Source organism: Tenrec ecaudatus, chromosome 6 (assembly GCF_050624435.1).
Source record: "Tenrec ecaudatus isolate mTenEca1 chromosome 6, mTenEca1.hap1, whole genome shotgun sequence".
Classification (NCBI taxonomy): Eukaryota; Metazoa; Chordata; class Mammalia; order Afrosoricida; family Tenrecidae; genus Tenrec; species Tenrec ecaudatus.
In genome coordinates this window covers 146,716,181-146,738,114 of record NC_134535.1, presented here as the reverse complement: position 1 = coordinate 146,738,114, position 21,934 = coordinate 146,716,181, and the positions used below count along the sequence as shown (strand labels likewise).

The window sequence follows — 21,934 nt, the reverse complement described above, 5'->3', positions numbered from 1 at the left end:
ATAAACATGTGATTCTCAATGTACCGTTTCTTGTATCTACCTTGGTTAGAAATGCACTCTTGATCTTAAAAAACATCCATGTGATTCCGAGGGCATATGAAAATATGTGAGCAATTGAGCCTAGCAATCCAGAATTGATCCACAACAATCCAACTGGAACAGAGGCACAGGGACCTTCCTGGTTCGTATGGTTGTTATGTAATTATTTAACACATTAAAATTCAGAAACCACGATCCTTTCTAAAAAGGAACCCTGGTGGCCAAGTACTGGGCTTCTAAACCCCAAGGTCAGTCATTCAAAACCACCAGCCACTCTGGGTGAGGAAGATGAGGCTTTCTTTTCTCATTTTGGTTCAAGACTTGGCTCATAACGGCAATTCTATGAGTTGAAATGAACTTGATGATAGTGAGCTTGCTCACATTTCTTTTATCCTTCCTAAAGGAGTCCTAGTGGTGCTGTGAGGTAAGCACCTCATGGACTATCCACCACAAAGAGGAGGTTCTAGCCCAGCAGCCTCCCTGCAGGAGAAAGATGAGGCTGTCTGCTTCCCTACAGATCTACAGCCTCAGAAACCTTACGTAGGGTCACCATGAGTCATAATCAACTTTGTAGCAGTCATTTTTGGTTAAGTCCTTTTCAGAAGGATTCCAGATAACTAGGGTGCTAAAGTCAAGTTCAGATGTTCAAACCCATCAGCCACCCTGTGGAAGAAATATGAGAGTGTTCCAGTGAAGATACAGTGTCAGAAGCCCTACGTAGAGCTGCTATGATTAACTTGATGGCAATGGTTTGGGTCCTTTCCAAAGGTTGGCCATTCTAACCCACCAGTCTCTTTGGGGAAGAAAGATGAGGCAATGGCCGTGAAGATTTATACCATGGAAATCTTAAGAGGTAGCTCTATTTTGACCTAAAGGATCATTATCAGTTGGATCTACTCTTAGACAATGCATTTGGTTTTGATTTGGTCCTTTTAATGTGTGGGTTTTACTATTATGTTTCCTCAATAAACTGATAAATTGGAAAATAAGGTTTGTGATGATTTACTTTTTTTTCTTGTAATGCTACTGGTATGACAAGTGGTACTCTGGATTAGTATTGGGCTGTTAATCACAAGGCTTGTGGTTCAACCCTGTCAGCCACTCTACAGGTGAAAGATAAGCCTGTTTTCTCCCGTAAAGAAGAGCCATCTCAGAAACCTGATGTCCAATTTCTCAGAGTGGGAATCTATTCAGTGGCAATGGGCCTTTGATTGTCTATGATGATAATCTGATAATCTTATCAGTGCATTGCAGTCCCTGACAAAGAGTAAGATGTCCATGAAAAAAAGTATCCCAAAGTCATAGTACAATTTCAAGTTCAATTCCTTCAGAAGAGGGAATGGTATGTACTAACAACAAAACACTTTTTTTATAAGTTTAATTATTTAGAGTTCCTTGCCACTTAGCTTTTAATTTTTAAAATTTTAATGTTTCCTGTTTCAGTCAGCTTCTGCCATCTTCGAAGAAAACAAAACAAATAGCACTTATATATTTAATTCTAGGATTCACAAAAGGAAATAAGTGTAAGAGCAATATAAATCATTAACTTTTGAAATGATGTGGTTATTTTTGTATATTTGTAACATTCACACTTCTGGAGTTATTAAATATTAAAACTGCAAAAGCATTGGGAACATACCATATGTGATTTAAATGAATCAAATTTTTCAGGAAAAGTTTCAGGAAATACTTTCATCAGAAAATGAAATAAGATCATAAGATAAATATAAGATCATAACCACAAATCTACATGAAAGTATGCTATGGAAAGAAAACTGAGCAGCTATTTCTATACTTATTTTTGTTGCTAACAATTGTATGCTCTTGCAAACTGTTGCATTTGCTATTTTATAATATATAATAAAATGCATATATTTATATATATAAATGAATATATATGTATATATTTGTGTGTTTGTATTTATATAGATAAGTTTAAATAAATTTTAACTATTGGTATATAACAGGGTAAGTTAAAAAGTATTGCTATACAGATTTATTCCAAACGTAACATGCTTAAACATGTCTCTGAAATCACTGGATGGCGCTGCAAATAAGTTCTCTCAGGAATACACTTGACTTATTCTCATTCCAAAACCAAAGTCATCACCAACGAATTGATTCCAACTCATAGCCACATGATATGACAGAGTAGACGCGCCCCTGTTGGTTTCTGAGACTGTGTGAACCGTTGTGAGAGGACAAAGCCTCATCTTTCTCCTGCAGAGCAGCTGGTGGTTTCAAACTGCTGATCTTGAGGCTACAGATCAACCAGGTTGCACACTGAGCTGCTACCTCCAAGGTCAGCAGTTAAAAACCACCAGCTGCTCTGTGGGAGAAAGATTCCATACTGATTTGCACAAGGGCTGTCTACTCTGTCCTACAGGTTTGCTGTGAGACTGAATCAACTTGATGGCATCGAGTTTGTTCGTCTGATAGTGTTACCCCCTGTGCCACCAAATCACCTTACTCTCTTTAGGATGCCTGAAAGGGATCCTAGAAAAGGTCCAATTAAATCTGGACACTCCCTTACTGGAGGGTTGTAGAGGGGAGATGAGCCAGTCAGGGTGCAGGGTAGCAACGATAAAACATATAACTTTCTTCTAGTTTTTAAATGCTCCCCACCCCACTATCATGATGCCAATTCTACCTTACAAATGTGGCTAGACCAGAGGAAGTACAGAGAGCAACTGGAAACACAGGGAATCCAGGACAGATGACTCCTTCAGGACCAGTGGTGAGAGTGGCGATGCCTGGAGGGTGGAAGGAATGTGGGGTAGAAGGGGGGAACTGATGACAAGAATCTACATGTAGCCTCCTCTCTTGGGGAGGGACAGCAGAGAAGAGGGTGTAGGGAGACATCAGACAGTGTAACATATGACAAAATAATAATAATTTATGAATAATGAAGGGTTCATGAGGTAGGGGGAGTGGGGAGGGAGGGGGAAAATGAGCATCAGATATTAAGGGATCAAAAGAAGGCAGATGTTTTGAGAATGATGATGGCAACAAATGTACATATGTTCTTGACATAATGGATGTATGTGTGGATTGTGATAAGAATTGTACGAACCCCCAATAAAATGATTTTAAAAAAAGAAATGTAAGAATGAAAGAGGAACTGATATAAAAGAGTTCAAGAGGAAAGAAAATGTTTTGAAACTGATGATGGTAGCAATGGTAAAATTATTCTTGTTCTAACTAAATTATGGATTGTTATAATATCTGTTAAGAGTTCCCAAAAATGATGAATAAATATGAAGAAATGTTAAAAAAAAAAGTGTTAGTTCTGAGGGGATCTGACGTGCCCATTAAATTCAAGGCAGGGAAGTCAGCAGGGAAGGTGATCTTTCAGGGGATTCCAAAGGAGTCAGTTTTCTTGAAGGACATAGGATGATCATAGGCTCTGATTAGAAAGACCCTTTAAGAAAATAAAAATGGCAATGATGAAAAAAAGGTCAGAAAAGTTGTGCCCAAGAATTTTATTCCCGTCAACAAAACGCACCTGCTCAAGCATTTCCTATGAGAATCACAGTGGGATATCTAACCCCAGCCACCCTAGAGCTGTTCTAGCTTACAATTCTGCCTTACAAATCCGGCTAGACCAGAGGGTGTATACTGGTACAGATAGGAACCGGAAACACAGGGAATCCAGGGCAGATGATCCCTTCAGGACCAGTGGTGAGAGTGGTGATACTGGGAGAGTAGAGGGAAGGTGGGGGAGAAAGGGGTAACTGATTACACGGATCTACATATAACCTCCTCCCTGGGGAACAGACAACAGAAAAGTGGGCGAAGGGGGATATGGGACAGTGTAAGATATCACAAAATAATAATAATTTATAAATTATCAAGGGTTCATGAGCGAGGATGGAGCAGGGAGGGAGAAAAATGAGGAGCTAATGTTAAGGACTCTAGGAGAAAGCAAATGTTTTGAGAATGATGAGGGAAACAAATGTACAAGTGTGCTCCACACAATGGATATATATGTAGATTATGATAAGAGTTGTGCAAGCCTCGATAAAATGATTTTTTTAAAAAAAAGAGAGATAAAGGGATGCATGTTAGGCTTGTAAAAAGTGTGAGTGGTAGAGGATGGCACACAGCTGCAGGTTGATGACCTGTGATGGCCATATACATTTAGGAGCAACAGGTCCATGAACACACTCAACCCCATATCCAGAATCACAGGCTTTCTGTCATTGATCTCAGAGAAAAAAATAGTAAAATCTGAATGTGCAGCTGTACCACGGCCTTAAGATACCTATGAACTCCCCAAGCATGCCTGATTTTGCCCGCATGAGTCCTGCAGGCAAGGCTTCCAGTGTCAAACCTCCTTCCTCATAACAAGCACACCTGCCCGAGGCTTACCTACCTGCCATGGGGCAGTTGGAGAAGAGAACTTACTCTCCTGTGAAGGGTGTGCCCCCAAATGTTTGCACTGCTTCAGCCCCACCTCCACCACACACAGCGAAAGAACTGATAGCATAAAATCACCTCAACCCAGATCGGGAAAGTATTGTTCAATGGACCTCACGTCATGCAAATGAATTACATTTGCTAAGGAAACTTCAGAAACTCTCTAGGCACTCCCTTAGAGCTACAGGAAATCACGGAATTGGGAGTCAGACATGAGTTCAAGTCTTGTCTCTCACAAGTTACCATAATAGAAGAAAAATAAGCACTTCCAACATTTTGTTCCACTTGTGCAGGACAGAGGGAGAGACGGGAGGTCTCTAGTGGTCTATGGTTTTAGTGCATGGCTAAAGGGGGAGTAGACGACATGGACTGTCTGCAGTGGTCAAAGACGTGCATTGTAGCCAGTAAGTATTGGAGAAATAGGCTAGTATTAATAGGGGTGAGTGAAAAACAAGAATCTAGAGCAACCAACTCCTACCCCACTGGTCCTCACCACATGAGTTTCCTGTCTTCTCATTAAGAATCGGGGAAGAATATAACCAACTTGCTCAATGAATCATGTGAGAATGGAAGAGAAATATGTCAGATGTGCTCAATTTCATAATAAAAATAGTTGTAATCATCACAACTAACATTTATAGAACACTCACTATAGGCCAAGTGATGTGCCCAGAGACTGAAAAGGAAATTATTAATTTTTACTCACAATAACATTATCCCCAAGTCTTCATAGAAGACCCTATTGTCAAATGGTAGTGGAAATTGGATTCATGTTCAATGTGTCTCTATGTTCCAAACCATCAAAGGACAGCATTAGGCATTTTGCCTTTTAATGGAGTCTTCATCAGAGGGTGAATTATTTCCTATCCCACTGGGTGAAGAATAAAGAAAGTTCTTGACATTGTCTTGTCTCAACCTTGAACCTCCCTTCTCAAAACAGGGATAGTGACAATGAGCAGTGATGACTGCAGTGTCCTGGGCCAATCTCCATTATGGCACTAAAGGCCGGATACCAGTCGAAGTGACTGCTCTGTGATAACACCTGCCAGAGTGAGAGAGGACCAGAGGTAACGAAGTACGGCATAGGCGAGATAAGATCTGGTTTGTTCTTCATCGATACTACCTCACACCCTATCGATGAAGAACACAGCTTTCCCCCAGATCCTGGATGCTTCCTCCCCCCAACTACCATGATCCGAATTCTTCCTTGCAGGGCTGGATAGGACAGAGGCTGTACACTGGTACATATGAGGGCTGGAGGTACAGGGAATCCAGGGTGGATGATACCTTCAGGACCAACGGTGTGAGGGACGATGCTGGGAGAGTGGAGGGTGAGTGGGTTGGAAAGGGGGAACTGATTACAAGGATCCACATGTGACCTCTTCCCTGGGAGAGGGACAGCAGAGAAGGGGGGAAGGGAGACTCCGGATAGGGCAAGATATGACAAAATAACGATGTATAAATTACCAAGGGCACATGAGGGAGGGGGGAGTGGGGAGGGAGGGGGGAAAAAAAGAGGACCTGATGCAAGGGGCTTAAGTGGAGAGCAAATGCCTTGAGAATGATTGGGGGCAGGGAATGTATGGATGTGCTTTATACAATTGATGTATGTATATGTATGGATTGTGGTAAGAGTTGTATGAGTCCCTAATAAAATGTAAAATAAGAAAAGAGAAAAAAATGATTAGGGCAAAGACTGTACAGATGTGCTTTATACAATTGATGTATGTATATGTATGAACTGTGAAAAGAATTGTATGAGCCCCAATAAATTGTTAAAATAAATTAAAAATAAAAAGATCTGGTTTGCTGAGATTAATGATAATAATTAGTGGATTTTACTGTGTTTTGTTCATTGTACCTTTTAACATGCCTGTCTGCATTTAACCCTGACAATAGTCCCATAAAGAAGGAAAATGTATTGATACATTCTAGAAGGAAAATGTATTGTTACATTCTAGAAGGGAATACTGAGACTTGGCTACATGGGGTAAATTGCCCCCAAATTAGCAAATGGGAAGCAAAAGTTTGCTTTACCAACTCTCGAATATGAAAATTACAGTCAAATGTCCCTCCAATCTGCTCCTGGACCATGAAAAAGAGAAAGAGAATGGAAGGTGGAAAGAGAGGCCTGAGGAAGTGACAGCAGAGGGCAGGCCAGTTGTTGCACAACACGGCGCTGTGCCTCAGGAGAGAGAGTTCTTGTGATACTTTCCTTGCCCTCTTATCAAGAAATATGCAGTGAAGATTAGTTTATAAGTATGTCCCCATGTCTGAAGCTGGTGGGAACAGCATATTGATTATTGGACTTAACTGTCCCAGAAAATGTGGCCCTAGTAGGCATTCAAGCTAATAGATTTTCCTCCAACTCTGAAATACGAAAGCAAAACTACATTCTCATGTCAATGTTTTTACTGAGTCTTCTTCTCATGCCTGTCATTTGTTGCTGGGCCTCTTTCTCGGTGTCTTTTGCACACAGAGATGCTACCTCTCTGCTCGCTGGTGTGACAGGGGGAATGAGAGGGAGCCAGGGCATCTCCAAGATGTTCTTGTTGTCGTCGTTCTCCTAATGCTATTGTGCCAACTCTCCTGAATTTAATTACAGTGAATACAGATGTACACAATTACCCTTTGTTCGATTCTTCAGATTCTAGATTTTGCTAAAATTTACTACATGCTACTCTCCTCCTGAACACTAGAAATGGATGTGTGCTGATTTAAAATGTGTTATAATTACAATTAAAGATAGATTACATAATGATAGTGTTTGGATACAATTATGGATATGTAGACACAACATGGTCATGCATTCTCAGTGTAAATATATGATTGAATCAATATCTGGTAGCCAAAGGGATAAAGAACAGATTCTTGGTGAAGCCACAAAGGCAGTTTATTGTTTGGCAAACCCTTAAAGGGAGTTGAAAACCGGTGGTATTACACACCCCAAGTCATGCGTTCTTTGGCGGAGTGAAGCAAAAAAAGGGAAATGGTGAGGTTGTTCCAAGTGAGTGCTTCAATGGATACTAAAAACAAAACAAAACAAAAAAACATTATTTTTTCTTGGACACTTGTTTAATTTTCTGGACCATATCATGTATATCAGTGATGGCAAATTCTCACTGGAATTTGACACATACTAGTAATAATTATATATAGAAATGCATTGAGCTAAATAATTCAGAATTACTTCTGATTAAAAATATATCCGATTGCAACCTATTTAGACCCTGCAGTATATTATTATAACTACATATCAGAAAGCATGACAGGATATGAGCTGTTCATCCTAAAGATTAATAGTTATTGCATCTTGACTAAAGAAAGTGTGTCAAAATATGATTAAATCATTCCAACACCACATTGCTCACTTTTAGGGTGAAAAACAAGCCAACCACAGGATTTTTAGAACCCTCACTACCAATTCTATTATATATTTAAACTTTTAAACCACACTTTCATGTAAATATTCTTTAAATTATTTATTTATTTTAAACATTTTATTGGGGCTCATACAACTCTTTTCACAATCCATACATATATCAATTGTATAAAGCACATCTGCACATTCTTTGCCTTCATCATTTTCAAGTCATTTGTTTTCCACTTAAGCCCTTTGCATCAGGTCCTCTTTTTCCCCCCTCTCTCCCCGCTCCCCCCTCCCTCATGAGCCCTTGAGAATTTATAAATTATTATTTTGTCATATCTTGCCCTATCTGACGTCTCCCTTCAGCCCCTTTTCTGTTGTCCATCCCCCAGAGAGGAGGTCACATGTAGATCCTTGTAATCGTTTCCCTCTTTCCAACCCATTCTCCCTCTACTATCCCAGTATCACCACTCACACCCCTGGTCCTGAAAGTATCACCCACCCTGGATTCCCTGTGCCTCCAGCTCCTATCTGCACCAGTGTACATCCTCTGCTCTATCCAGACTTGCAAGGTAGAATTCGGATCATGATAGTGAGGGGTTGGGGGAGTAGGAAGCATTTAGGAACTAGAGGAAAGCTATATTCTTCATCGGTGCTGCATTGCACCCTGACTGACTCATCTCCTCCCCTAGGCCCCTCTGCAAGGGGATCTCCAGTTATTCATATTATTTAAAAAGGAATCTCAATTTCCAATATTATTTTTTTCACAATTTCAGATTTATATATTTGACTGTATGTTCACCTTCTCTGCTTACATATCCAGAAAACATTTCAAACCTGGTACCTCCAACACTGAATTTCCATTCTCCAAATTGAGCACTTCCCAAACCAATACCAAACCAGTTGCCCTTGTGCTGATTCTGACCCCTGGTGACCCCAAGGGAGTCAGAGGAGTATGAGGCTCTAAAGGGTTTTCAATAGCTGATTTTATTTTTTAAGTAGACAGGCAGGCCTTTCTTCTGACCTCCTTACGGGCAGGCGGAGGTCTTCACGCCACAGCTCAGTTAGCAGTAGTGTAAGAATGGTCACTCTCCAGAGACTCCTCCTCTAGCGCAAGCCCCTTCCACAGCTCAAAGGACAGGAACGCCCCCTCTCCAGTGGCACAGATTTTTTTCCACCCTTGTTCCAGAATCTTCCTCTCCATCCCCCTTTCCAACAGGATAACCTCCCCTTCAATGGACTCCTCAGATCATCTGCCACTAGCATTCTGGCACAAGACACCACATCTACATATCTATCAATGTTTCCCAACCGCTATCCCTGATCCCACAGACATCCATTTAAAAAAGAGACTAGCAGGTCAGATCTCTTCTAACAATCTACACTGCCCCCTACCTTTGGAAGAAAAGGTTGAGGACAGTCAACAAGGTCCTGCACAATCTAACCCTCTTTATCTCTGACTTTCCGACCCCCCTCATCCATTTTTCTCCACAAGACTGCATGAGTCCTAGCGGCCTTCCTGATCCCCTCCCTATATGCTGAGCACATTATATTTCTACCTTGGGGTTGTGACGCTGGTTATTTCCACTTCCTGGAAATGGTCTTTACCCAAGCTCTTTCTCAAACCTGTTTTTTAAGACATCAGTCTGTAAGTCCAGAGGGATAATGAGGGAGAGGAAGAGGGAGAGGAAGAGGGAGAGGGAGAGGGAGCGGGAGAGAGATTTTTTTTGTCTATTTTAGTCACTGACACCCAAGTACCCAAAAGAGTGCATATTAGCGGTTAACTAAATATTTGTGGGGGGAAATTATAGCTCAAAGAATCTAAAAGGCAATTCACAACACTTGAGTAATGTCTCCAAATATTCACAACTTCAAAAGGGTAGCAATGGAATCCACTCTCTCAACTAGTGGCTTAAGACTACATTTGTCACAGCCCCACTGCTATATCCGTCCATGCAAGACATAATTTCTCACGAAAATATATATTTCACTGACTCATACTATTAAAGCTCTCTCTCTCTCTCTAGCTCTCTCTCTCTCTGCATCTCCGAATATACATATGACAACACATAAATATATATAGATAAATATACATATGTACAAGAGAAAATAATCAGAGAAGCTGGATTATGTGAAGAATGCAGGGCCAGGATGAGAGGAAGACTTGTTTAAAAACTGTGATAAGTAGATGGCACAACCTTGCTTCCTGAAAGTGAGGAGGACCTGAAATGCTTGCTGATGAAGATCAGGACTAGAGCCTTTGGTATGGCTTACAACTCATTTTGAAGAGAACCCAAATCCTCAGAACTGGACCAATAGATAGCATCATAATAAATGGAGAAGAAAAGTTTGAAGTTGTCAAGGATTTCATCTTGCTTGAATCCACAGTCAATGCTCATGAAAATAGTAGTCAAGAGATCAAATGATACATTGCATTACATAAGCCTGTGGCACAAGACCTCTTTAAAGTGTTGAAAAAGTCTAAGGGGTGCCTGCCCCAAGTCGTGGCACTTTTAATCGCTTCATATACATGTGAAAGTTGGACATTTAGTAAGGGAGACAGAAGAAATGTCCATGTATTTGAACTATGGGTTGACAAAGAATATTGAAGTATTCCATGATTACCCACTCTGAGAAGGGCAAATGAGTCCTTCATCATTGTCTGTTCTTAGTCTGGAAACTCTGTTGAACCCAATGCACTTTGGGTGACTGTTGGCATTTGAACTACCAGCAACATAACTTCCAGCATCACAGCAACATACAAGTCACCCCAGTAGAAGCAAATGACAGACAAGTGGTGGGAGATTACCACCACTGCCAAAAACCAAGAAGATCTATCTCAAAAGAAGTACAGCCAGAATGATGCTTAAGAGGCAAGAATGATGAGACTTCATCCATGTACTTTTGATATGCTGTCAAGCGAGACCAGTCGCTGCAGGAGCATATGCTTGGTAAGAGGCACGCAGTATAAAAGAGGTGTATTTCTGCTGCAGACCTTTTGGTTATCAGCATAGTGCTTAACTGCTGCCCCACCAGGGCTCCCGTACACATGTATAAATTTGCATTAAAATTTTTTTATAAAAGAATCTAGCCAGAATCTCTATGAGGATTTGAACTGCTGATCTTGTGGTGAGCAGGCCAATGCCCAATCCACAACAGCACAGTGCACCTTAAATTAAGTAGTAGTTATTTCAAAAATGTAATAATGACAATAAGAATAGCTGTATAATTTATTGAACACTCATCACATTCCAAACTCTGTATGAGCATATTTCCATACATATTCCATGAAATCTCTGCCTTTATCAGATAGACACACTTCTATCACCCCCATTTCAAAGATAAGAGAGATGACAAGAGATGGAGGTACTTGTTTAGTCAAGAAAGTACTATGTGGAGAGGGAGGCTGTTAAACCCATGTTTGCCAAACTCAGGGGCATAATTCTTCACTGTGTCATGGTAATCTGATGAGATAGTTCAGGTTTATTGTGCAAACCTGGCCAATAAACACATGTGGGGTTAACTGAAGGGCTGAGGGATAAATGGCTCAGTGAGCCTCACCTTTCTAGTTCTCAGATCTCTTGCTTTCTGATGGCCGGAGTAGGGTACAGCTGCCTTACCCAGTTTCCTGCTTCAGCTGGCAAGGCTCACTTCCTGTAAGACATTCCTGAGGAAAAGCCACATGGACCTACCCCGATGCAGCCCTGGGTGCTGGAGCAGCTGCGTGGAGACCCCTGCCAGCACTGAGATGCTTACACACTCACTGACTCAGCTTTCCTCCTGCAGTCGGCCTCATTGTGTTTTGTGAGATTGAGGAGGACTTTGTAGATGAGTGTGCAGCATATGGAGGAATGTTGGGCTTAGGGGCTTGGGAAGCACTGGGTTGGGATGCTTTCTTAATGTACACTACCATTTATATAAAACTCTCTCTTACACATATGGAGCATCTGTGGATTTGCTTCCCTAATTTACCCAGACTTACACATCTGACAATTCTTTTGACCAAACATTACTTTCTCTTAGAAAATCCTGGCAATTGTGTCTCCTCCTGCAGGACACAGTCAAGGAGGAAGCATGATAAAAATACCAATAGTATGTTAAAAAAAATGGAAATATTTTCAATCGCTTCTTGGCCTTTTATCTAAGATCAAGTGTAGTAAAAAAATGGATATTTTCATGTACATAATAATGTAAAATAGCAGCCTGAGCCCCTCTCAGTGGCCTCATTGCCTCCTTCCATCAAAAACAAGAGAGAATCAACAGCCACAGAATAGTGAGAGCCCAAGACCAGAGATGGAGGATTCTGCAAATGACCAATTATAAATCTATTAAGCTGCAGCACTTTCATAACAAGAAGCAAAATAATCCATTACTTTGAAATTCTCCTACCCCTCACTCCACAGCCCACACAAACATTAATGTTACATTTATTACGATGTACTTCCTGTGCTCTATCAACTTGACTTCTAGCAAATGTATTAATATAGTCCTCTAGCTTTTCACATATATCTGAATGATGAATTCCGTCACTTGAGGCTTGCAGAAAGAGTGGAGCGAATAAAATGAAGTTTAGGAAGAGCTAGCATAATCCATAATAATGGCTGCTCACTCAGAATAAGAGAAACATCTTTTCTCATTTCCGTGAATGAAAAGTCTACCATGTATTTATTGTCTTCATACAAGATGACTTGTTGAATAATGGATAACAAGCATCTTTGATAGGGAGGCAGGCATGTGTGTGTTCAAGTTTCTCGCACTTAAAAAATTCATGTTGGTTCAGAACTGAAATAAAGTATTATTTCTGTAAATAGATGTGGTGCATCAAGCAGCATCTTTGAGATCTTTAAGCCAATAGAATTTATGAGTAGGTAAAACCACATTTTAAACTTGTCTGCAAATTTTGTGGTATTTGGCCATTATTATGACTTTCGGTTTGAATTTTATTTTCTCAGCAGTACAATGGGCATAATAAGATATACAGTGTTTCAATGAGGATTAATAGGGTGAAGGACTTATAGCTCTTGGTATAAGACCCAATAAATGATTATGATGCTAACGACTCCTATTATAGAAAAAGTTATACCTTCTATTCTCATAAAATCTATGCAACATCATGCTTGATCTTATCATTTAATAACTCACTTCAAGAAGCAGAATCTAGTAATAAATATATTTGAAAGGAGGTTAATTGTCAAAACATGAAAATATCATAATGCAAATTATGGCCAGAACAATATTCTCCTCAGATAAATATTTGTTTATTTTTTAAAAAGAAAACATTTTAATGTTTTTTGTCTGGGGGGGGGTTATTCTTAATATGCAAAGCATGTCTTTTTATTGAGCTAATATGCAAAGGGTCCATTAATTAATCTGGCTATTTGTTCAAAAAATGACTCCCCAAACCAGGCATTTTAGTGCTAGGAAAACTGTTCTTAATTGCCTATTTAAGTAAAAGAGGGTGAGAAATAGAGTTAGGCTTGTTGCTTACTGTAGAGTGACCCAGGAGTTCAATGCATTTTGTACTCCATTATACCATGAAAATGTTTCTGTGCCCTGAGGACGTCAACAAAAGATTTGCTTTAATGAAAGGAACTGAGTGTGGTTCCAGAGCTTCCAAGTGGGAGGCTTTTGGGTTGCAAGTTTACATCAGAAGAGTGTCCTGTCTCTCAGCTCCTTCAAAAGCACACGTTTGAAGTGATTGCAGTAAATGCTGGGACGGATGTAGAAATTTCGAATATTCTAAAATTCCAAACCTGAACTAGAAAGATTGTGCATAAAAAGAAACGTGTGTGTATATATAAATATATATGTATATATATATATGTATATATATATGAGAGAGAGGTTGAACAGTGCTCAGTCCTATGCCGTCCCAAAAATGTTCTTATATTTTTATGTTTGAGGTCATTGTTGCAGCCACTGTGCCAGTCATCCGGTCGGCGGCCTTCCTCTTTGTCACTGCCCCTGTGCTTTACCAAGCATGATGTCTTTCTTCATATATTGGCATGTCCTGCCAACATGTCCTAAGTATGTGAAATGAAATCTCGCCATGCTTGCATATGTGTGTGTGTGTTTAATTGCACACAATAGAAAACAAGTTCAAGATAGTGAAAGGACATTTTAAATATATACACACACACTAGCAATTCAGGAATGCATCTGGATTCAAGTAGAGCTGAATTTGGACAGTGTAAAACATTATCAGGGGCTCTGAGAGTCTGTCCACCACTTAGCCCTGCTTACCTCAGCATGCCTTTACTCCATATAAAGACATTTAAAGTGCTGGGTGCCCACTGGCATCATATCTTCCAAGCTATGCCACAACAGGGAGAAGCGACAGTTATTGACTTTTGCTCTGAGAGGAAAGTCTTGGGGAAGATGGTGATTATCTAGGCCAGGGTCAGATGTCCACACCTGAACCAATCTCCCGCTTCGCTTGACCATCAGATGACTGAGGTGTGCCCAGGTGAAGCAGAGTGTCATGATTAACATCATTAGTCAGCAATTTTCCAAAAGAAAAGCTGAATCTTCTTTCCAAGATAAAATGGGACAGAGCCCTCATGATAGACAGGAGGTATGGCTTTTACCATTGAACTTCACCTCTCCTATTACATACCTGTACCCGATGACTGTGACCTAAACAGATCCTACAGACCACTTTCCTCACTGCCTGCCTTGATCAATATGGCTGGGCAGCAAAGTGGTAAAAGGATAAAGGAATAATTTGAATATGGGAAACCAACTAGACTGAATCAATGCATAGAACCCCTACTCCCTCTAAAAATAGAATTCTTTAAAAGTCCCCAAAGTGCCTTCCCTTTAGGGACATTATGAGTTGGGTTCTAAGACAGTAAGTTTGAGGTGATAAATAAGCACTGATCTAAAGGCTTCATTTCTGACTCAGAATGACCCTATAGGGCAGGGTGCCACTGCCCCGTGGGTTTCTGAAACCGTAACTCTTTACAGGAGCAGAAAGTCCCCTCTTTCGCCCACGGAGCAGCTTGTGGTTCTGAACTGTAGCTTTGAGCACCTTGCAGTTAGCAGCCCGACACCTAACCACTGTGCACAGGGCTTCACATAAAACACCTGTGACTTCAAATATAGCATAGTATGTACATGTCTTGGTTTCTTTCTTTCTTCTCTTTTTTTTAAATGCCCCTTTAAAAATTGCCCACTCACCATCTGTTAGGTAAATTTCCTGAAACACAGTGAATGTGGGGGCAGAAATTGTTGTACAGATTATGCCAAGTGGAACTGACACATTTATGAAAAATGTTTAAAAGAGTATATTAGTGTGTAATTTCAAGAAAAGCATTTTCCCCACCTTAGTAACCCTACACCACTTCAGTTGCCCCGTTTTACCCAGTTATATAAAATACACAGGACGAGAGAAGGCACTAAGAAGCGACATACAAAAGGTTGCCTCAAACGTTTGAGATGATATGTAGGTTTTAAAGAAAACAAAGAGAACACTGAGACATTTACAAATGTATTTCACTTATGTGCAAGGTCTACATAAATAGATACATAATGCGCTGTAACAAGGGTCAAATTAACCATTTTGTTCCATCTGGTTGTTGTTGTTGTTGTTTCTTTTTGGGGGGGGGAGCACCAACCAAAACAACTCCTATTAATTCTGGTTCTATTGTGGAGACTATGTCTCTGTAGGTGATTCATTCAATCTCAGGATGTATTGAGCATAATTTACACTCTCAGTGTATTTGTTCTCAATTCAATAATGGAGAAGCCTTGAATAAAAATGGCTCCAATATTTTCTACTATTAGAAACTATCAGGTGTTTTACTTACAACCCATAAAATAGTGGCCTTGGGGATCTATCTTTTGGCCACCATATTATATAATCTCACCACATTAAGCCATTCATCACACTATGATTATTTAAAAAATATGTTACTCCTAGTCCATATTAATTTATGTTTAATCTTTCTTAGCATTAGTAGAGCATTATTTTGTACAAGCTCAGAAACAAATCTCCCCAAATCCCCGCCCTGCTGCTTCTTTGAGGCTGAGAATGCCTTGCAGGGCAGTGGCATTGACTGAATCCCAGTTGGCAGGGCCCAGACCACACACTAGTTTCATCAGAATCAAAGTCTTGCATTTGAAAGACTGGCTTCCTGTCCTCAGACCTGCCATCCAGGGTGCTTATAGCAGAGGAAGAGAGAAGACTTCCTCAGCCTAAAGCTTTGGGCCAGAATCCTGGGAAACTAATAGGAATCAGAGATACGATTTGTGTTCTTGCCCAGGTTTTAATGTTCAAGAAAGAACTTTATTCCCGGTTTTACAGCTGCAGCATCATTTGTTACATCGGTTACTATCTCATCAACATTCTTTTCTATACACACACACACACACACACACACACACACACACACACACACACACCCTTCAGGTGCCGGAATAGTCCTCCCCTAGCCTCCTTTCACCATCAATTCATAACTCAAGTGGTTGGTTTGGCACAGTTCATAGACACACACACACACACACACACACACACACACACACCCATAGGAATGGAATTAAAAAGAAAATTCAAATTACTGGTGAGCTAGAATTCAATCAAAAGAGGAGGTTATTTTATATAGGACAATCATAATTGAACTGAGCCCAGAGCAGATTCAGCTCTCATCCTTTCCCTCAACCTCTGCTTGTGCCTTTGTACCACTATCCTCTCCTTGTAGACACTTGCAGAAGCTGGAGAATTTCTTTGAATCCATGCACAAAACAGCCAGTCACTGCAAGAGATTTGAGGGTATGTATATGCGCATTCCAGCATGGTAAGAGTTGACCAGATACCCACACCAATGGTGGTTCTGTGTAACTGATGTAGCACAAGCTACAAGTTGCTGCATCCCCCCAACTCTCAGTAGCTTCTCAATCAATGCAGGTGAACACTAAGTTCGCTTTTCTCCATCAGCTATTCAACCCAATATGAATAGCTGCCATCTGCAAGTTAGAAGAACATGGCTGTGTTGTCTCTGAATGGCTTGGGTCCCAACATACACTGCCTGACACTGGCATTGGGTCCCTTTCATTCCCTGCCCCGAGCACGGGCATCTCCTCCGTGTGGGGAGGGAGATTTGTCCATCCTGTGTGTGGCAGGTTTGCAACTCCCCCTGAGATGTTCTCAATCAGCACAGAAGGCAGTCCGTTATTTGACTTCCACAAACTGTTCACTCTTCCTACAAGCGGACTCATCTGTGGCACTGCCTGTCCTCAGAGGGAAAAGAGAACTAGGCGGTACATTAATTTCAAAGCTCTGAATCAAAAACATCCCTTTCGTCTCCAGAGGGGTCCAGGAAAACCCTGCAGACCTCTCTCAATGGTTCTCAGATGATGCCTGTCACTCGCCCTCTCCTGCGCCTTTCCCTCAAGTTGTCTAGATTTAAGCTCACAGATGAAGAAGGAGTTCCTGATCCTCGGATTTGCTAACAGAGGCCCAGGGTCTTCCTGGGAACAAGCAGCAAGAAAGCAAGGCGGCTACCCTCGGTGCATTTTTGGACTTACAAATGGCTATGGTTCTCCTGGGAGGGGTTAGTGATTTGCAGAGTCAGCAGAAGAGCCCCTCCAGGTTCCAGCCTTGCACAAGGACCCTCTCCTTCTGGCCCACACACAAACTTCACCCTCTTGGGAGGTAAGGGAGTTTAACAGTCTGAATCTCACAAGGAATTCCCTCTCCCCAATTTCAACTCCTTTAACAGCACTTGAAAGGAAGCTAAATCTTTAGCTATGAAGGGAAGGAGGCACAAAGATGCCAGCGGCAGCCCCTACAAGTAGAAGGGAGGTTAACTGGGCCTGGGTCTCACGAGGCAAGGAAAGTATCAAGCATGCACTTGAAAAAGGCTCTTCTGAAGAAACTGAGATGAACAAGAACTTGGGAGTCGGAGCCGCAGAGAAACTGAAAGGGACAACAAACAAACAACAACAAAAACAGCAGCGGAGCAGAAAGGTAGCCGGGAAAGGAGACACTTAGATCCCCGAAGGAAAGCCACCATCACGCTTCTGCACACACTGAAAGTCCAACCCCTCACCCCAAAGCCGCTCCTGAAATCCGATGCAGCTGGGAGCAACAGGGCTCCGCTGCGGAGGGAGCACTGCGGAACAACCCAGGCTCCACTGCCCCGATCCGCCTTCTGGGCATTCTCACCCTTGCTCCCCCACCCGGAGCTCGAAGAACACCTCGGGGCTCGCTCAGTACACCCTATTGTCTCCCTGCAGGAAGCTTTCCAGCCTCACTAGCGAGAAGGTCCCCGAGCTGAGCAGTGGAACTAGGGTCGACCCTCGGGAGGCGGTGGGCGAGAGGGGCGAAGGGAGGAGGCAGCAGCGAAAGCGTAGTGGTTTTGCAGTTCGCATGAGCTCATCCCAGGGATGAGGTCTGAAGTGGAGGGAGCGGAAAACTGAGCGCCCAGCTCCTGCCAGTGGCTGGAGTGCCTAATGCAATTTAGGAGCTGCAACGTTCCCAGAGCAAAGCGGCTGGGGTCACGTCTGCTGGTGGCTGGTCCCCACTTGGGTAGGGTCCTGACTCCTTGGCCCTCACTGAGACAGGCTACAGGTCTGGAAATCCAAGGAGAGGCAAAGACCAATGACCACCCCAACCTAGGGTAGGCAGTCCCTAGCCCCCTGTATAAGAAATGCCTCCTACATTTCCCCCAGCCTGCCAAGGCTGTTGTGGGGTGGGAGGCTGGGGAGTTGCCCACTTCTAAGGCGTCCTCTCCTGTCTTTTATGCCCCTGGAGCCTAACCTACTCTCTCGCAGCCGCCTGGTACCTTCATCCGCCTGTTTTCGGACCATATTTCACTCTAATGCAAACCCATTTAAATCATCGCCTTGTTTTTCCGCAGATTGCTTCTTGTAAGTGAGGCCATAAATCCAGGATGTCAAGCCGGATGGAGTGGAGCTCGGAATGGGGAGAGATGGAAGGGAAATGAACCGAGTGGGCAAGGCAGCTCCTCGGGCGGGGTTGGAGAGATTCGGCCGGCTCTCCAGGGTGAAAATGCTCCGAGGCTGACCGGACCCTGGGAGTCCCAACCAGCTTTTAGGATTAAGAGCGCAGAGAGCCACAACGTGCTCCGCCCGGGAGGGAGCGCCCCCCTACCTGAAAAAGCCTCAGGATGTTGGCTACCATGATGGAGACCGAACTCCCCGAAGCCCCAATCACTCCAACTACTTTCTCCGGCTTGACGAAGACTGGGGGTTCGCCGTTGGTGCAGCGCACGTCGGAGGTGTCCTTTTGGATGAGCGCTTGGACGAACGTGAGCGACTGCTCGAGCGCATAAGTGTCCCTGGAACAAGTGTCTAGGATCCGCGCGCCCAGTGTCACGTTAGGCAGCAGGTTGGGATCGCTGTTGATCTGGTCCAAGGCATAGAGCATCGCTTCCAGCCTGTGGATCCCGTTCTCCCGCTTGATGTCGCCGCAGGGCACTCCGCTGGGACCCTTGGCGTGTACCGGGAACAACCCCCCGAGGGTGACATCCCCCTCAATCCGGATCGAGTGCGGGGCGTACATCTCCTGGCCGCGCGCCGCCGCCGCCAGCGCGCACAGGAGCACCTCCAACACGCAGCAGGGGAACTTCATCAAAGTCAGGACGCGGAGCAGCCTCCCCAGCTGGACCATGCTGCCGGGGCGGCTGGGGTGGCGGCGGCGGCGCTGGCGGGGATGGTGGCGGGCTCGCCTAAGTCCGGGCCCCGCGGGGTGAGCCCCTCCGGGGAAGCTCGGGGGGCTCTGGCAGGCACTGAGGCCAGGGGCGTCTGGAGAGGGTGCAGGGGTCCAGAGGCGCCTGCCGGCCTGGGACTCCGGGCGCTCTCCGGCTCGCCGGTTCCGCGCGCCGCGCTCGCGCTCCCCGGCTCGCCGTTCGCGCTCCGCAACGGCCCGGCACTGGGGAGAGGGCAGGGATTGCTATCGCTTTAAATGGTCGTTCGGCTCCCTTCTCTCCTCCTCCCACTGCCTGCTCCCTCCCTCGCAGGCTCTCCTCTCCGCACCCTCCCCAGCTCGCGCCCTCCCCCTCTAGTTTGCATCATCACGCAGGGAGGGGCTGCGTGCTGAGCTAAGGGGGGGGGGAAATGGGTGGGCGGCCGGCGGGGCCCAGGGGGAGGGGGCCGGAGAGGGGGGGCATCGGAGTTTCAAGGTCCGCAGAGAATCCAGGGGCCGCTTCTCTCCCGCGGGCCTCTAGCCCCCAACTCACAGCGGAAGCGGAGCCTCCACGCGCGACGCCCCCGCCCGCGTTCGCTGCGGACCGCGGAGCCCCGCGGACTGGGGGGTGGAGCGGGGATGCCGGATGCAAAACGCTCGCGGCCCCAAGTCCAAGTCCAGAGCCGCTGCCCTTAGCTCCCTGTGAACGTGAAGGGGCCACGAGACGGAGGAGTGCGGAAAGGAAGCGCGTGGAGAGACCCCCCCACACTCAACTCTCGTGTTTACTAAGAAACACACACACACACACACTCACACACACACACACGATTCGTGACTCAAAGAACCTCCATCTATTCTAGAGGATCCCTCTGGGGCCGGAATCTAGGCTTGGGGATGCAGGAAACCACTGAGTTAACGCCACGAGCGGGAGTAGATCCTTGGTCTGCGCCGCGAGTGGGAGTAGATCCTTGGTCTTCAGGATTATGGGGACCGACCGGGTGGTCCCTAAATCTGGGCTCCCCCGTGGATTTGCCTTTGGAAATCTGGTCCCGCCCTGTTCTTCCTTTCCTCCGGAGAAGAGCTTGGAGAACTCCACAGAGCGCACCGTCTTCCCAGACGTTGAAGGGTGTTCGGGCTCCCCGTTCCCCAGCCCCCAATTTCTGAGATGCTACTGAGATGGTGACAGGAAAGAGGTGATGGGAAGAGGAAGAAAGAAGGACGGCAATTGCTTCGCATTGTTTCAGGATGACTTTCTGTCTCAAGGCTTTGCCGAGCTGGGGCAAAGTCTGGGTGCCAAGCAGATTGTAAATGCACTAGGAAGCTCTTTTTTTTCTTCTTCTTCTTTTTTTTTTTTAAGAAAAGCGCCCCCTCCTGACAGGCTGGCCCACGCTTGGCGCATCAAAGCAACAAGTGACCTCAGTTTCTATAGAAGGCGCATTAATGTTGCTATCCCTGGGGACCAGAGTGGACGCAGGGAGGTTAAATTCAGACTTTCGCTCTAGAATTCAGCAAAAGCATATTGTACAAGTTTGGGGGTGGAGAGCAAACTAGGTGCTGAAGTGTACTTTTAGCTCTTGTTGTTAATGTACCAAAGTGGAAAAGACTCCAGAAAATTAGGACGCAGGGATTTGACGGTTTCTGCTTCCAGCTGCCTGTGTGTTGTTGGCACCGCGTGCCCTGTCTGGTTAGTTTCCTCATATATGAAAATGAGGAGATTGGAGTGGATGGTAACCTTCTGATTTCCCTTCCTCTGCGATAATAGACGGTGTCCCTTTGGCCGTGATGCTCCTTTGCGACCAATATGTTCTACGGAAGCAGTAAGCCTCCTCTTCCTCCCTTGGAGGAGATGGGTAGAGTCCAACTGCTGACTTCACAGTTAACACATCACCCCCTGCACCACCTGTGATCAATAATTAGTTCAGGGATGACAATGCAGCCCAATAAAAGCCATTCTGAGCATATCCTTGGACACTGACCGGAGCAAGCAATATAGAAAGCACAGGGCTTCCACTAGCAGATAGAGCCTCCTCCATTTCCCTGGCTCAGACGCGCCAGGAAAAAGTGGATGGGCTGGAAAAAGGGGGGCCCTTCTTCAAAGCACTTTATGTTGTTTTGATTTTGAGAGAACAAAACATTTTACTGCCATCAACCAGAAAACAGTGCTACTCTTATGTACACTGATTTCACCCTTAGATGTGATGCTCTAATATTTAAGTCCATACCTTGGAAAACTTTATCCTGTAATACCCCCCCACCCCACCCCCACTCCTGTCAGTCATGGAACTGTGAGAACATATTCCTATAAATGTTCCAGAGATTTCCACATGAAGAGATTAAAGTTTAAGCTTGGAAATATGTGAATCCTACACTAAGACATGAGCAAGAGCAAAGGGGAGACATATGAGACGTAGTTAACTGATGAAGACCTTTGAGCTACTGGATCCAGACATGCCTAAGCAATT

The 21,934-nt window shown here is 44.1% G+C and overlaps 1 protein-coding gene across 1 annotated transcript in view; it reads right to left on the bottom strand.

The window, feature by feature from the left end:
- The window catches only part of GRM7 (glutamate metabotropic receptor 7), a 1,162,681-nt gene extending 1,142,919 nt beyond the window's left edge, over nucleotides 1-19,762 (bottom strand). The window contains exon 1 of the mRNA XM_075553170.1: nucleotides 18,939-19,762. Coding sequence (XP_075409285.1) covers nucleotides 18,939-19,457 — 519 coding nt within the window. The 5' untranslated portion in view covers nucleotides 19,458-19,762. The remainder of the gene's footprint in view (nucleotides 1-18,938) is intronic.
- Nucleotides 19,763-21,934: the final 2,172 nt, after the last annotated feature.